The sequence below is a fragment of the Equus quagga genome, chromosome 11, assembly GCF_021613505.1.
Source record: "Equus quagga isolate Etosha38 chromosome 11, UCLA_HA_Equagga_1.0, whole genome shotgun sequence".
NCBI lineage: Eukaryota > Metazoa > Chordata > Mammalia > Perissodactyla > Equidae > Equus > Equus quagga.
The window spans coordinates 68,737,679-68,754,440 of NC_060277.1; the positions used below are offsets into that span (position 1 = coordinate 68,737,679).

The 16,762-nt window shown below is 50.5% G+C and overlaps 1 protein-coding gene across 2 annotated transcripts in view; it reads right to left on the reverse strand.

The window, feature by feature from the left end:
- Positions 1-19: 19 nt before the first annotated feature.
- Positions 20-16,762, reverse strand: part of SLC13A5 (solute carrier family 13 member 5) — a 28,331-nt gene continuing 11,588 nt past the window's right edge. The window contains exons 7-12 of one of the 2 annotated variants that reach the window (XM_046674251.1): positions 14,529-14,744; positions 13,564-13,664; positions 12,562-12,680; positions 10,424-10,585; positions 7,685-7,822; positions 20-6,548 (exon numbers count right to left, since the gene is read on the reverse strand). In XM_046674251.1, the coding sequence (XP_046530207.1) occupies positions 6,417-6,548; positions 7,685-7,822; positions 10,424-10,585; positions 12,562-12,680; positions 13,564-13,664; positions 14,529-14,744 (868 nt within the window). In that variant the 3' untranslated portion in view covers positions 20-6,416. The remainder of the gene's footprint in view (positions 6,549-7,684; positions 7,823-10,423; positions 10,586-12,561; positions 12,681-13,563; positions 13,665-14,528; positions 14,745-16,762) is intronic. The other variant, XM_046674250.1, reaches the window with a different exon arrangement.

Below are 16,762 nucleotides of genomic sequence, written 5' to 3' on the forward strand. Positions count from 1 at the left end.
ACTAGGATGTACAACTATGTACTGGGGCTTTGGGGGGTAAAAAAAAAGGAAGATTGGCAACAGATGTTAGCTCAGGGCTAATCTTCCTCACCAAAAAAAATAAATTACATAGTATAGTGGAAGATGAAAAGTGCAATAGACAAAAATCAAGGACAGTATAGAGATTGTGGGGAGGGTGGAGAGTTATAATTTAAAGTAGGCTGAGAAGTAACATCGGAGCAAGATTTAAAGGAGGCAGCGGGGCAAGAGTGCACTTTGTATGCTCTAGGAGCAGCAAGGAGGCCGGTGTAGCCAGAGCAGGATCAGTATTCACTGACACTTGGCATCACCTGAAGATACTTTTCATTGTCACAACTGGGCATAGGGGTGAGGGCTTGCTATTGGCATCGGATGAATAGAAGCCAAGATGCTGCTGAATTTCCCACAGTGCACAGAACAGCTCCCTACAACAAAGAGTTACTTGGTCCCAAGTGCCAGCAGTGCTGAGGTCAAGAAACCCTAGAGAGGGAGGGAGAGTGGTAGGAGAGAGAGCCAGACAGGTAAATGCAAACCAGGGTTTTTTTGGAACTAGAGAAGCTGACTCAGAAATTCTTATGGAAAAATACATGAGAATAGCTAGGGGGAAAAATTAAAAAGAATAGGCAGAGTAACTAGCTTCACTGTATCTTATACTGTAAATATTTCTATGACAAATGACTAATTTCCTTAATATATAAAGAGTTCTTACAGATGAATAAGAAAAGGCCTTTTTAAAAACTTTTGGAAAAAATGGGAGAAAGACAGAGTTTACCAAAAAAAAGATAGACAAATGGATTATAAACACATAAAAAAATGTTAAACATTACTTGCAATTTAAAGAAATGAAAATGAAAATCATGAGATAGCATTTTTCAACTATCAGATTAACAGCAATTGAGAAGTTTGATTATACACAGCGCTGCTAAGGATGTGGGAGAATATGGTCTCATGCACAGTTCTTGAGAGTGCACGGCCCCTTTGGAAAGCAATTTGGCAATATCTGTCCCAGGTTTAAATATACATCCCCTTTTATCTGGCATGCCATTCTAGGAAAGTGTTCTCCTCACATACGTTCACAAAGATGTAAGTACAGACACATTTATTACAGTATTAGCAAAAGACTGCAGAACACCCAAATGCCCTGGACGGGGGGCTTGCTTATTGTATGGTGTATACTTACAAGGGAATCTATGCAGCTTTTAAAAAGACTGCAGCTTGCTGCTAGGCACACATCCACGAGAAATGAAGACGTACATCCACAAAGAGACTTGTACAGAGAATTTTACAACAGCTTTATTCGTAATAGCCCCAAACTGGAACAACCCCACTGTCCATGAAAAGAGAATAAACAAATGGTGGCATATCCATACAATGGAACGCTACTTAGCCATGGTAATAAAAGGAGGGAATAGATACACGCAACAGCAGGAAAGAATTTCAAAAGCATTTTGTTGAGCAAAATAAATCAGACACAGAAGCGTCTGTACTGTATGACTCCATTGATATGAAGTTCAACAGGTGACGCTAACCCCTGGTGACAGACGTCAGAACGGGGGCTGCCCAGGGAAGGTGCCAATTACCGGAAGGGGCAGAGAAGTTTCGCGGGGAAGGAAGTGGAAGTGGGCTGTTGCTTACACAGTGTATACAGTTGTCCAGATCATTGAATTGTACACTTAAGATCTGTGTAATTCACTGAATTTAATTTTACCTCTCTTTAAAACCAAAATTAAATGTTGAATGAAAAAAAACTGGTCAAATTTCGTATGTCCTGAAATGGGATAATCTCCAAATAAATTAAGGGGATGGGGTGGAAATAAGGAGAGAAAATGTATATAGTATGCTCCCATATGCAATAAAGAGCATATATATATCTCTTACATAAGCTTGTATATACATAATGTTTCTGGAAGGGTACGTGGGAAACTTGACAGTGGCTGCCTGCCTGGAGAGGGGTGGAGGCCTCAAGGCCTGAAGTGGGAGGGACACGTCTTAAAACTTTTTGCACTATACGGATTTCTTTCACTGTGTTCATGTGAACCGTTTTTAATATAAAAACTAGGTAAAATTTCTTGATAGGGTAATAGGGTGTGCTGAGATTGAATTTGATAGCTGGATGCAAAAAGCTGCTCTCAGGCTGCCGGCAGTGGGCGGCCTGCGTCTCTGAGGGTGGAAGTGGGTGTTTGGACAGGCGGATCAGGGAAGCGCCTGGAAGAGTGCCTGGGGCAGGGAAGTGAGAACCTGAGTCCTGCTCAGGACACCGAGGGAAATAAACTGAATATCCAATTGCAAGGATTTCAGCCTGACATGATAAGCTCTCTGTTGAAAAATGTGAAAACCCATCCCTTGGTGTGGAAGATTTATCTTGATGGAAGTTTTTTTTTTTTTTTTTTTTTTAATGTGAAAAGAAGCTTCCCTGGTGGGTTGGGAGACAAGGTTTTTAAGAGGCTGTGGGACTGGGGGAGAGAGTACCTGGAAGCAGGAGTTCTGAGCTGAGAATGGGACTGCCAGGAGTAGTTTTCAACCATCCAATCCAGCGTTTGGTCTTTATTTCCATAAAGAAGAACATGCCGTTACCTGAGAATGTCCGTATTGGTTTTGGGAACTGGACTCTGCTAGTGAGCTGATGCCCTGCTTGGATCGGAGCAAGAGTCTCGCTGTCAGTTATTGCTGTCAGGGCGTGAGAGATGGTGAGGAGGAGAGGAGACTTCCCCGTTGCCGGGAGGTGCCCTGCTCCCTGGCCCTGCTACAGCCAGAGGCCCAGGTCTTTCCCTAAGGAAGTTCTCTGCTCCGAGGGACAGGGAAGGACCCAATTCCAGGATGAGAGGATAAGGAACCCCAGGGGCCTGACCTTTGGAAGGCATAGAAGTGACCTTTGTGGAGTCCAGCTAACCTTGGGCCCCAATGTCTGATCCAGATGCTAAGAAGAGAGAACTCAAGGGTCTCGGGTAGAACCTCTTTACAAAATGTAAGAGGCAGAATATCTATGGGGCAAGGTCTGAGAGGGCTTTCAGTAAATGGCTAAGACCCAGACGTGGGCAGGGAGTGGGTCCTGTAATGGACTCCAAGCTGAGACAGCGTGGGGACTGGGGGCAAGGGCTGCATCTGGCCCAAGCAGATGAAGGGTAAGAGGATATATGACTCTGGGAAAAGGCCCTTAGAAACCCTCTAGCTCAGCCTTTCCCTGATGGAAACTGAGGCCCAGAGAGTAGACTGACTTGTTCAGTGTCAGATGTCAGGACCAAGCTCGGTCCATAACTCAGACTGTAGCCTCCCAGTTCACCGGGTCTCCTGGAGAAGGCCTGGCCTTTGAGAAGTGGAGGCAGAAGTGAAGCCCTGGACCAGACACCCACATTCTCTCTTCCTACCTAGGAATGTGTTTCTCCTGAATTCCATGGAAAGGGAGCCACTCAAGTAGCCTGGAGCGAGGGCAGCCCTGTGAAAGGGTCATAATACCAGACCCTGTTCACCACCTACCCAACAGCTCCCCTCCTTTTTTCCTTCCAGAACCCAGACTTTGTAGTGGTTGGAAATCTCTTGATTTCAGAAAACATAGGCCGTTTACCCAAGCCCAAAAAATGAGTCCTAACTGTTATCATGGTATTCCAGTGGTATTCTAAGTCCCCTTTGTCAATGATTGGTCTAAAGGTGGGCATATGACCTGGTTCTGACCAATAAGACATAAAGCGAAGACTGTATGGGGCTTTGAGGAAGCTTTTGTTTTCCTAATAAAAAGGAAAGATGCGGTAGGCACTGTCATGCCCCCACCCAGCACCTCTTTCTTCCCGCCTTCAATGCAGATATGTATATAGCATGAGGGTCAAGCATGACAGTAAAGGCATGATACCCCAAGGATGGCAGGGTGGACAATAGAGCCCAAGTCCTTGGTGGCTTGAGTGAGCTGCTGGACCAATGCCAACAACCATCTCCTCTCAGACTTCTTAAGTAGACATTAAATGCCTTATGGTTTAAGCTGCTGTCAGCTGGATTTTTCTCTTGCTTGCAGCCAAAAGCAATCCCGATGGGCATTGGCCATAAATGTTAGTGCAACTCCAGCCAACTTCCAGAGAGGTTGTTTAGAAACAGCCAGTGGTCAGCCTCCTCAGCGGTGGGGTCTGCTCTCCTGAAGCCCCCACGCAGCTTTCTTGTCAGCCCTCAACCAGATGGAGTCTAGTAGAGTCCTCCTTCCACCCCGCCACATCCTCCCCCAGCAGCCTGGCCAGTCCTGCTCATCCTTCAGTGCCCACCTTGGATGACCTTCACTGACTACCAGGTATGCATCTGATTGACCACACTGATCAATCATTTATTTGTCAGTCATCCTTATGGTGGCCTGCTCTGGGTCGGTCACAGAGCTGGCACTGGACTCAGCAGGCAGTGCAAGTCCTCAGGGGCGTCTGCTCAGCCTGAGGGGACAGACACGTCCACAGCAGCGGTATGGAGAGCACGACAGAGGGGTGAGCCAGTTCTATGCTGGGGGAGGGAGCAGGTAGCCTTTTTCATACCGCTCTCTCCAACCAAATGCTTTACTGCTTCAGGCGAAGACCAGCCATGTCTGCCCCAATGTGTCCTGAACCCATCTCAGAGGCAGCTGCACAAAGGGGCTCTCGTTCAATGATCTTCCCTGAGCAGGCAGGCCCTTTGTGGGCTGGGGGGGGGGGGGGGGGGGGGTCTTCCTCCTGGCCACTCACCTTTCCCTACAGGCCGTGTAAGGCCAAGGCCCTGAGTGGCTAGAGAAAGGAGCAGTGGACATGGAGCGGAGGACCTGGATTGGAACCCTAACTGCCACTAACTTGATGTGTAACTTTGGACGCGTCACTTGGCCTCTGTGAGCTTCGGTACTCTTGAAAGAGGAACAAGGATAACGACACCTGCCTCTCTCACAGGGCTGCTGCAAAGATGGATGAGGTAACTAGCGGACGCCCCAGGCATGGCACGGGGAGGCCTGGCACAGAGGGTGGGCACCTGCCCCACCCCGACCCGTGGCAGAAAGCTAGAGACGGTCAGCACTGCGCACCTTTCCATGGGAGACAGTCGGAGTGGCCAGGAGTCATCCCACCCAAGGAACTAGATACATGCTTGGTCCTTGAGGGGGTGTCCTTGGGTTCTCGTACTTTCTCCTGCCCGGAAAAATGCCATCAATGGACCTCGTATATCTGCCACTGCCTCTCTTCCAGGGCAGCACAAGAGAGAAGGAAAAGGAGGTTGGGGCAAGAGGGTGGGTATCTCATTTCTCTCACAGGGGTGTTGAGGGTCCCACGGCCACACTGGGGTCTGCCCAGCAACTTCAGGGAGATTCCCTCCCGGGCAGGGGCTGTCGGCTCAGTCACCACAGCATGGCTGTGAAGGCCAACAGCAAAGGGAAGGCTTCCCCAAGAAGCTCAAACTCTGGCGTGACTGACAAACTCTGAAGGCACCCTGCTTTTGGCCGTAAACAGCTGTGTCCACTCTGAGCCTCCAGGTGAGGAAGGACCTAGATAGCCAACTGTGGCCCCAAAGGAGCCATCACTGCTGCCTATAACTGGAGTGTGATCCCAGCTGTGGGGTGGCAGGAAAAGCATCTCTCGGGAGAGCCACACTGAGCTGCCTGGGAGAACAGGGGATGCTGGAGGGCCCCAGGCGGTGGATCCCAGCAAATACTGGACCAGACAACAAAGGGCCCGAGGAGGTGAAGGCGGTTCCTGGAGAGCTGGGAATGGGATCCAAATGGTCACTTAAAAAGGAGCAAGGCAAGGAGGAGAGCAGGTTCACCCATGGTGCACTGTGGGTGGTGTCATCTGGAAGTTAATTCAAGTTCCTCATCCTTCGGGGGTGGCACCATCCTCCTGGTGGTTCCAGGAGGCTCTGATTCCCACTCTTGCTCTGGCAGTAGGAAGCTACCCATGACCAGACTTTCTGTCCCTGGGCTGGGTTGCCCCTTCTGAGTGACAGGAGCGAAGCAAGGCGGCCCATGGTAAGCTGGAAGAGGCGCAGGCTCTGGAAGATCGTTTTCTCCCCTCCAAGATGGGGATCTGATTCCCACTTAGATAACCCTGGGACTAAGAAAGTGGACACCAGAGCCCAACATGGGGCCCCCTGGAGACTGAGTAGGGGCAGGAGCCTGCATCCTGGGCCCTCTGCAGCCTGCCTGTCCCTGAGATGATGACTGGGCCCTGGGAAAGATGGATGCCAGCAGCCTCTTGGGAGGCCCCTTCACTTCTGAGCCTGCCCTCCAGCTGCCTATCCCCAGCTATGAGCCCTGGCCTAGAGGAAGAGGTGGCCTGTTGGCTGGGTATCGGTGGGGTATGGGCACCATTGGGTTACTTTGGGGTATGAACCCCAGAGCTCTGTTGCAAGGTGAGCCGGAAGGTTCAGGAGTCCTTAGGAGGGCAGGAGCTGTGTCGGTGGTCTTGCAGCTCTTCCTAAGTCTCAATATGCGTCACATTAGCCCAGTCAGGGAAATGATCCAAGTCAAATATGACTCGTCCCCACGTGTTGACCGCCAAAAACACACAGAAGACGCCAATTATGTTCATCATTAGTCCTGTTTTCACCTGGAAAAAAACAGGGTGAGAGTCAGCACGTGCAGGTCTGGCAGGCTGTCAGAACAAAGGTGAATGGGACACTGGGAACTAGTGTTCTTGGAGAAGGGGACAAAGGCTGGTTTGCTGGGCCTCCCGTCCCTGGGCCATGCTCTGTGCGCACCCGACCCAAGACAAAGCAACCTCCTGTCCAGTAAGCTTCATCAATGTTCAAGGCATCCCTGGGAAACAGGCAGAGCAGGAGGGTTCTCTGTGCCCACTTGAGCATCTGAAAAGCCGGGCCTCAGGGAGGCGAGGCGAGGCACGGCAACAGCCCCAGGCCGCTCAGGGAGTTATTGGGGGAGCCCGGGTCTGAATCGAGGTGCGGTGCTCACCCATGCACCTTCACCGTCCCGAGAACCTCCTCTGGCTCCTTCTGATGCCTGCCCCGCATTCTCTCCACGTGCTCATTAACCATCGCTTTCAAACCCTGCTGTAGATTTGTTGCTGCAGATTGGAATCGAGTTTGCAGCCTGTGGTTTCTTGGCGCCACCCTCTTTGTGAAAATGCTCCATGGAGTCCCAGAGATACTCAGCGGAGGCTTTGAGATAATGAAGCCCTGATTGGGCTGAGGTTGGGCCCTTCATTTCTGGCCTGCCCCACTTGCACACTTGCCCTCCTTCTCCCATCAGAGGTGATAAAGCCACAGAGGCATGAAGAGTACTTCCTTGGCTGCCTTTGTTTCCAAGGCGTCATCTGCCCCCAGGCAGTGGTCTCTCTGCCCCTCCCTGCTCTATGTCTACAGACATACAAACCTCTCTGGCTGTCACTAGCATTTCCCCCATCTCAGTCATGTCGACCCCCTGCTCCTCCCCCTTCTGAGGGCTCAGCAAGGGCTCCCCTGGGGCTGCTCTGGCACCTCCAGGTGGGAGATTTTATAAGCCACCTCTTAGCTTTGGGAGATAGAACAGTCTGTGAAATTTGAGATCATTTCAAAAAAGAAGAAAAACTGCACACGAATGCAAATCGTGAGTATAGGTGTGACGTTCAGTAGTATTCCCAAGCGATATGACATCATGCATCATCACATATGAGGTCATTAATAAATAGGGCATCCTTCGTGACAAAAGCATCATAGCTGATAGGAGTAAATAAAAGGGCTGCGTTACCATGTCAGAAACCTTGAGGTGTCCGTAGGCAAACACGATGGCGTTAGGTGGGGTGGCCACAGGCAACATGAAGGCAAAGGACGAACTCAGGGTGCAAGGGAGCATGACGTACAGCGGATTGAGGCCAATGGAACGTGACTGGGGAAAAACACAGCACTGCCATGTCACAGACAGAAAACAAAGCTCCAGGGAGGGACCACCATTCTCAAACGCACTCCCCTAATGCACTGCGTCGTTCCCACCTCCGTGCTTTGTTCCACTGGGTCCGCTACCCTAGCCACGTCTCTGGATGGTAACTCTGCTGGACCCTGAAGGCTGAACTCAGAGCCACCTCCCCAGGAGGCCTTTCTGAACCTCCTCAATTCACTCAATAGATGATATTTCTTGGGTGCCTACTATGTTCCAGAGACTGTGCACTTAGACTGCACTGAATCTTGCGGTGTTCCTGTAGCCCACATGTGCACATCTGTTTGTCCTGCCATGCACCGAGACAGCCTAGAGGGCAGGGACAATGTCTTCTCACTCATGTTTGCACCTATGTATGCATGCATTTTTATACACATTTGGGGTCGTTTTGCATATGGAATTAGGTATCCATCTTTTTTTACTCCGCAGCTTTAAATTCAGCCACATCTAACAGCGCCTAGCACAGAGTAGATAGACACTCATCAAATTCCATTTGTTGAATGAATGAATTATATAATTCATAATATCTGTCAATATGTATCAAAATTAATAATTTATCCTGCAAATTTATATGCACGTGAGGGGAGACACATATGCAGAGATGTTCATTGCAACATTATAACAGTAAAACACACAGGAAACAGACTCAGTTGTAGGATGGTTAAACAAAATATGTATATACAAACAATGGAATAGTTTGCAGCTGTAAAGAATTGGGTGGGTTTTATGTGCTAACGTGGAAAGATCTCAAAGATGTATGGTTAGCTAAAAAAAAAAATTAAGATGCAGAGACAGGACCATAGAATGATACCATTTGTTTAAAAAGTGTGTGTGTGTGTGTGTGTAATACATCCAGAAAGATACCTAAGAAATTAGTGACAGAAGCTGTCTCTGGGAAAGAGAGTGAAGGGTTAGGGACTGTATACTCTTTGGTATTATTAGACACTTTTTGACCATGTATATGTATTACATTTTCAACTTTAAAAAATTATACATGTTCCCATTTTATTAAATACCCTTCAAAACTGTGATTTTTTTTAAAAAAAAATGGCTTGATAGTATTACATTGTATGAATACATAACTAATTTCACCAATCCCCTACTATTATGGGAATGTTTTTATAATAAATAATTCTGTGATGTGCATCTTTATAAGATATGCTTGGAGGCGTCTCTGATGATTTCCCTAAGACAGAGTCCCAGACATGGAATTGCCAAGTCAAGGGTGTGAGCAGGTTTCAAGTTAGGCTTCCTGTGCGTAAACAGGGCTTGAAGAGGCTGCACAGTTACACTCCCTCTGGGAGTGACTGAGGGTCCCAGGCAGGGTTTCCTGGTTCCCTTACTTGTCCTGGCCCTGGGGACACATGGTGTGTGCACCCCACGTCCCTCTGCGACCCAGCTGGGAGGTCACCTCTTTTCCCTTTCCTGAAGGACGGTGCTGAGGCAGGAGTGTGAGGGGCCTTGGAGGTAGCTGTGGGGAATCTTACTTGGGGCTTCTGGTTCTAGAAAAGCTTTGAAAACAAGCCACCCCCTCAGCTGAAGACCTCCATTTGTCTGGCTTGGGGCTGGAGGTGACAAAGCCAGGACTTGGCTAGAGGAGGGAAGGCTTCACCACCACACGCCCAGCATCCAAAGATGCTCCTCAGCCTCTGTCTGGGTAGCCTGCTTAGAGGAGCGGGGGATGGGGCCACCTTGCTATTTCCAGCACTTTCATCTTCTCTTGGAATGGAAGGAGAAAACCACTTGAGTTTGCTTTTTATACATGTGGACACCCCGGCAGCCGAATGGAAATTTACCAACTTCAAGCCTGTGTTGAGGCCTTTGTATGTCTGTCTCCCAACTCCAGAATGATAGCCACGGTCTCTCCCAGGCTCGTTTTGCAGTCTAAAGAGGATTCTCATAGCCTTCCTCTTACTTGACCCTCAGCACAAGTGTAGGAGGAAAGAACTTAAGTGACATGTTCGAGGATCCCACAACTTGAACTCGGGTCTTCTGACTCCAAGCCAAGGGCTCTTTCTGTACCACCTTGAGGTCAGTACTGCCATGTGATGAGTGACAGAAGGAAATGCAAGGAGAGATCACATCTGATTTTCCTATAAGTTCTGCTTTCTTCTCCATCCCAACTCAAAACTATGCTTGCCCACAGAACGAAACTCTTCAGCCTGGCACTCAGCAGCCCCCTCCACCATCACCCACCACCTTTCTGGGCTCAGCTCCCACTGATCCCTAATCCCTGGGCTCGCCAGGCGAAGCTTCTGGGAATCTTCAGTAATGCACCCCGTTTCCTCTACTTGAGCTACTCCATCTTCCCAGGTCGTCCTCTCCCCTCCCGCCACTCCCAAACCCCAGTTCCCCCATGATCTCTTCCTGGTGGGTCCCAGCCAGCGACATCCCCCTGCTCTGCAGTCCTCCCACATACCTGTGCTACATCTTCAGACCCTCTCTCATTCCCCTGTGGCATTGCCCACTCCTCCTGGGGCAAGTCCTGTCAGGGGTTGACAGCTTCCTATGAATCCATGGCTAAGGGTTGTCCCCCTAAGCAGGGTTACTTACCATGGAGGCAAAGATGGGCAGGAACAGGGTGGTGGTGGCCACGTTGCTTGTGCACTCAGTGCACACAGCAATGAGGAAGGACAAGATCAAGGTGATGGCTGCTGGGGGCACAGCTTGCAAGGGCTCCATCTGCTTCCCCATCCATTCGGACAGCCCCGAGGCCTGGGAAGCAGCGGGAGGGCAGTTACTGCAGGGCTACTGGTGACAGTTCCTCCAGGGCCAGGAGGGACCGTCATCTTTCTCCAAGGAGTCAGCCCATCCTCCACCTCTCTTTCGCTCTCTGCATATGCTCCATAGGTGATCTCATCCATGCCCACGATTTCAGTCTCCATCCACACTCTGCTATCTCCTAAATCTGTGTTTCTGGCCTAGCTGGTCTACTATCCGGATTTCCACCCAGATGTCCTGTGAGCATGTCAGACTCAACACGCCCCAACCTGAACTCATCCTCGCTAGCCCAGAGTCTGCTCCCCAGCTTGGTGAATGGACTCGCCATCCACCTGCTGTCCAATCTGGAAGGCTGGGAGTCATCCTGGTGTTCTCTGTCCCCTTTTTCCTTGTGCCCAATCAGTGACCAAGTCACCCAGATCATTTCATGTCCATTATCTCCTCTCTGTCTCCCACAGTTCTGGAAGCTCAGGAGAGTGATTTCAGCCAGAAATTGGGAATTTATATTTGGGGCTTTGGGCTGAGAAGAGATCGTCCAGGGAGAGAATGAAAAGTGAACAGAGACGAGGCCAAGGACAGAGTTTTGCAGAACAGTCATATTTAAGGGAGAGCAGAGGAAAGGTCAGCAGAGGAGGCAAAGCAGGAACAGTCAGAGCTAGAAGGGCACCAGGAGAGAATGGTGTCTTGGGGTTCAAAGGAGGAGGGAGTTTCAAGGAGAGAAAGTTCCATGGCGTCCAGTGTTATGAGACTGAATTAAATGAAAGCTATGGAGCATCTACTGGGTCTCCCCCAACCTCTGCCCTGCCCAGTCCTCCACTCCAGACATGAGAATGATTTTTCCCAAGTGTAGATCTGACCAAATCGTTCTCTGGCCTTAATCTTCCAGTGGCTGCCCACCGCTTTCAGAATAAAGTCCACACTCCCTCTCTTGACCCTCGGTGAAGTGGCTTCTGCAAGCCTCACCAGCCTCATCTTCTACTGTTCCTCAGCTAGACACCACTCACTTATTCCTATACTCACTTGTCACTTCTTCCTGAAATACTCGTCCGGATACATCCCCCTCTCTGGGCTGGGAAGTGCTCAAGAACAGGGCCCATATATCAGTCTCCTCTGTAATTCCCCTGCCTGACCTAACACGGACATAATAGGAATGTTTGATGAATGGATGAATGAATGAGAGGTGAATAGATGGATGGATGACTGAATGGAGAAGTGACTGGACAAATGGATTTGTTCATTGAAACAATATTTGTGTACTCACTATGCACCAGGCTCTGTCCTAGATACTGAGGAAACAGCAATACAAGATAGACCAAGTCTATCTATTACATTCTATTCCTGGGTGGGTAGATGGATGGATGGATGGATGGGTGAATGGACAGACGTATGGACAGATGGATGAGTGGATGAATGAAAGATAGTGGCACCAACCTGACTTATCCCTCCCTCTGGTTCCTTACTCTCCTATCAAGTAAGGGGGGTTAAGAAAGTTACATTTTTGGGTGTTTCATCTCAAAATCTGTTCCTCTCCTTCTATGCTGCTGCATACTTAGCTAGAGGAAAATTTTTAAATGGCAACCATATCAACAAAGAGTTCAACAAGTGGAAGACCCAGAGGTAAGTGAAAATATTCCCAAGGACTTGAAAGAAAGATCTCCCTAGAATAAATCAAAGCAAAGATCATTATTACCAAACCCCAAAGGAGACCTTACAGCATCCTCTCCCTCTCTTAGCTAACCAGGGTCACTTATTCACTCGTTTCTGCAATCAAAGAGCACTTTCTCTATTCCGGGCACTATTTGTGGTGCAGGGTTCCTGGATGACAAGACAGTCCCTGTCCTGGATATATGCACTTAGGAGGAGGAGACAGACGCAGGACCACTCAGGCACAACCTGGGGGCGGGGCTGGAGGGACACAGCAGTCCTTGGTGAAAGGAGGGGCCCTGGCAGCCCACAGCTGGAGAGGTTACCTCGCATCCCTTCGCCAGAGCAAATCCGCCGCCCAGGAGCAGCACGATGCCCCACGGGACTTTCTCCTGGGCCACCTTCCAGTTCAGCAGGGCAGGCGGATAGAAGGGAGCTTTCCTTTCTGAGAAGAAACAACAAAACACACATACACAACCCAGAGCAGCATTAGAAAACAAAAGAGATCAAATCAAGGGGAATAAAAGCCTGTAAGGCCAACGAGGACCATCTCATGTCTGTAAAGTAGCTAAAATTTACAATAATTCCTGCACCCATTGCTGATGAAGATAGGGTAAGCTCTTACACACGCCCAGTAGCAGTGTAAACTGGTACAATCTTTGCGGAAAGCAATTTGCAATACATTTGAAGAGCCATGAAGACATATGTACTCTTTTACCCCAGCAACATCACTCCTAGAAACTTATCCTAAAGAAGAAACACCCTCAAAGAAAAAGCTGTATACGTGAAAACAGTAATTTGTAATAATGAAAAATTCAAAACAGCCAGAATATTCCATAAGAGGAGAAGTTACAGCCCCTCGATGCAAAATAATGCCATTATTAAGAGAAAATAAATTTGAAGACTGTAGTAATAGCAGGAAATGTTAATAGTGTGATCCCAGGAAAAAACATGAAAACAAAAACAATGAAGAAACAGGATTCAAATTGTGTGTGTTTTGATTATAGCCATATAATATATACGCACATTAACAAAGACTGGGAAGAAGAGAGAAACCCAAAAAATGCTGATGGCATTATGGGAAATTTGAAACATTGTGCTGTTCCTGTCATAATATAAATAAGATTTCAAATATTTAAAAAGAAAAAGAGAAGCGATCTTGCACTAAATGATACCCCGGGAAGGCTGACAAACACCCTCTGCCCAGACGTGACCCAGCCAGTCCTCTTCCATAGGGTGCGACATTCTCCCTCTTGGGCCAGGGAATCCCATGGAGACCCCATGAGGCCCCAACCCTGATGAATGGGGGACCAGGACAGGAGCCTTACCTTCCTCAGTCTGGCTGCAGAAGTTGAACTTGGGCTTCTGCGAAGGCACAATGAACAGCAAGATGGCCACAAAGATGGCCACGGTGGCGTCGGAGGCATACCTAGGTGGGGAAGAGCACACAGGGTTCGCCCAGCTCAGCTGCAGTGGCAGTCATTCAACAGAGCTGCTCTGTGACTGCTCCTACAAGAAGAAACAGGCTCAGCTGTGTATGAAAAGTGGGACCCCAAAGGCCAAGATCAGGAGTCAGGTGGTAGACTGAATCCTGGCTGGAAACCAAGACACCCACATTCTTGGCCTGGCTCTGCCACCAACTTTGGGTGACCCAGAGCAGCTCGCTTCCCTCTCGGCCTGTGTGGCTCTATGGGTAAACTTCATGACCTCTTCTCGACCAGATTCTCTAGAGTTCTGGGCTCACCAGGGTGACCGCAAGGACTTTGGTGCTGACCCAGGCAGACTTCAATAGGAATAAGCAGTACCGGGCAGCTGGCTCCCGACCTGCATCTTCTGTCTTTTCTAGGATATGCGTGTTTCTCAACCTTTCTTCCATGCTGACCACAGAACATCTTAGCCAGGAAAAAAACTACATATACCCTCTTTTGCCAAGTCTCTGTCTAAAGAAACTTCTGGACCCCAGGATGTGTGTCTTTAGAGGGATCTTGCCTGGATCTGAAGAAAGAGGAGAAAGGAAAGATGGAAAAAGAGATGGAAAGACATTGGAAACCAGAACTCTGGGAGCCCCACTCCTAGCCCAACAAGTCTCCCTCCATCACAGCCCTGGCCGCCCTGCCTGGCCAAGTATTTTCTGTTCAGCCTGTTGGGGGAGGAAGGGACACAGGAACACATCTGCGGGCTTGTCATGAAGATTGGTGAGAAAAAAATGAGTCATGAAACCAAGAGAGCACTCCAGAACTCCACGGCAGAAAGGAGGAGTGCCACGGAGGATGCTGGGGAAGGAGCGACTTACTGTGTCTCGCCTTCCACCCAGGTGATGGACAGCCAGCCGGGCATGAAGCCAGGGTCCCGGGAGAACCACAGGCCGACCAGCAGGAGGAAGCAGAGCAGGACGTTGACCTCAGCGAAGGAGAAGGGCCCCAGCTTTCTGTACTCCTCCTGCAGCACCTCATAGGCCGCCTTCTCATTGTTCCTCCTCTCCAGCCCACAGCCCCAGGACTTTTTAAAGCTAGAGGATGCGAAGAGGAGAGAACAGCGGGGCAGGTTGGTTGGTCAGGGGCTTGTCGGATGGAAGCCTGAATGTTGGGCAGCAGAACATGGTGGAAAGGTACACGGTGCCGCCTGCCACTTGTGGGAGCCTTGAGCAAGTCACTTCCCCACTCCCCATTTCTGTTATCTGCCTACCCTACCGGGACAGAGTTGGGGACAGTCTCTGTTATGCGTGCCCAGCACATGCCCCAGAGTGCCCCCAGAACTGGAGGGTGCTCCTAGAGGAGGCCTGAGATGGCACAGGTGGGATGGCCAGTCTGGACGAGCTCTCAGGGACAGTCAAGGCAGGAAAAGAGGGGATGGCCAGGAGGGCAGGAGGCTGAGCAGAACAGGAGTAGCGAGGTGAGGACAGGAGAATAGGAGGCGGAAATAAGCAGAACTGAGGCTACCACTGGCAACAGGGACCTAATAGGTGCCAGTCGCCTGGAGACCAGCTGCCCCCATCATCTGGGGGAAGGCCGTGAGAAGTTCTAGAACTAGATCGAGGTGGGCCAGGCTCCCTCACATGCTCCCCAAGTCTTCCTCCTCCTACCGCGGGCTGGAACTGCCTCCGATGGTGCCAGGATGCCAGCCCCCATCATCAGAGTAGCTCAAGAGGACACAAGGAGCAAGGACGGGTCCAAGTAGACAGCCAGGCAGGAGCAGGCTGGGTGCTTGTGTTCCAGGGGGCTGGAGGTGGAGGATTAGGGATCCAGGAGACTCTGGCTATGGCAGAAAGGAAGCCAGCCTGGGCCCTGCTCTCAGATGGGCTCCCTGGGGACCAGTGCCCTTTGGCCAACATGGCCTGCCCAGGGTGCCCTGCAGGACCCCCCAGGGGGGTGCTGGCATGAGGGGGCAGGAAGGAGGAGGGATTCTTGGAGGAGGTGTAGAGGGTCCCCCAGCTGTGAGGAGGGGCTAACTGGGGCCACTGGTGCACAGGACGCAGGCCCTGCAGGATTCTCTGAGGATCCCATTCACACATTCCAGCTCCTGTCAGCCTGAAGGTGGTGGGCAAGTCCAAGAGGACTGTCCCCAGGGAGCCCTTGCTTGTGGGAGTCCTTCCTGGGGCCCTAAGACAGACTTCTTAGGAGGGCAGGGACTTGTGGAAAAGGCACCGAGGTGCCAATTCCTGATGCCAGGGCTGCACGTGGACCGCCTTTGAGAGGGTGCGGGCCGTGCCGGTGGGGGGGGGTCTGGCCTGGAGCACAGGACACGGGGACTTCAGGACACAGCTTCCCAGGGTGCTCAGTAGGAAAGGAAGTGGCGATGGGGTCTCCAGTCTACACAGCCTGCCAGGATCTCCATGCTGGACAAGGGACAAGGCTGTGTGTCCCGAGGGTCACCTGCCGGGGACAGCCTCCAGATCATCCAGTATGGCGATGACTCTGCAGGCATGGGAGGTCACCTCTCTGCCCTGGCTCCCTTGGTGTGCGAGAGTCTGCATTCTACCAAGCACTAATCTGCTGTCATTCTCGAGACTCGGGCTGGGCCAGAGGCTTCAGGTTTCCAGGATAAGTGACTTTGGTATTCCTAGCTGCTCAGCTCATGTCTGATGCTGGTGACACATCCTGACACCACAGTGGCTGCAGATTCAGGGGGCTGCCTCGTATATGCTGGTGTCCAATGCGAGCCCTGCACAGTGGTGCCACCAGCCTTCAGGACCCTCTTACACTAAGCAGTTTTGCTCTCATCTCTGAGTTAATCCTGCCTGGTGACCACTGGGTTGGCATAAGATGCAGGCAGATGGATCCAGTTTGCCTGTGGGAGCCCCAGGGGTGGGGTGGGCACACAGTGTCCTTCTGCAGCACGCTGATGAATATGCTGCAGAGCTGAGGGGAGGCAAAGGGACCTCAGCCCCGAGCGCCTCTGCCATGGCAAGGGTCCAGAAGACCCCTCATCCCTAATGCAGGGGAGTAGCCTGGTTAAGAAAGTTGGATATAAGCCAGCAGTAATACCCCATTAGTCCTGGGTGGTCCTGGGGGGTCTGTGGCCCCCTTG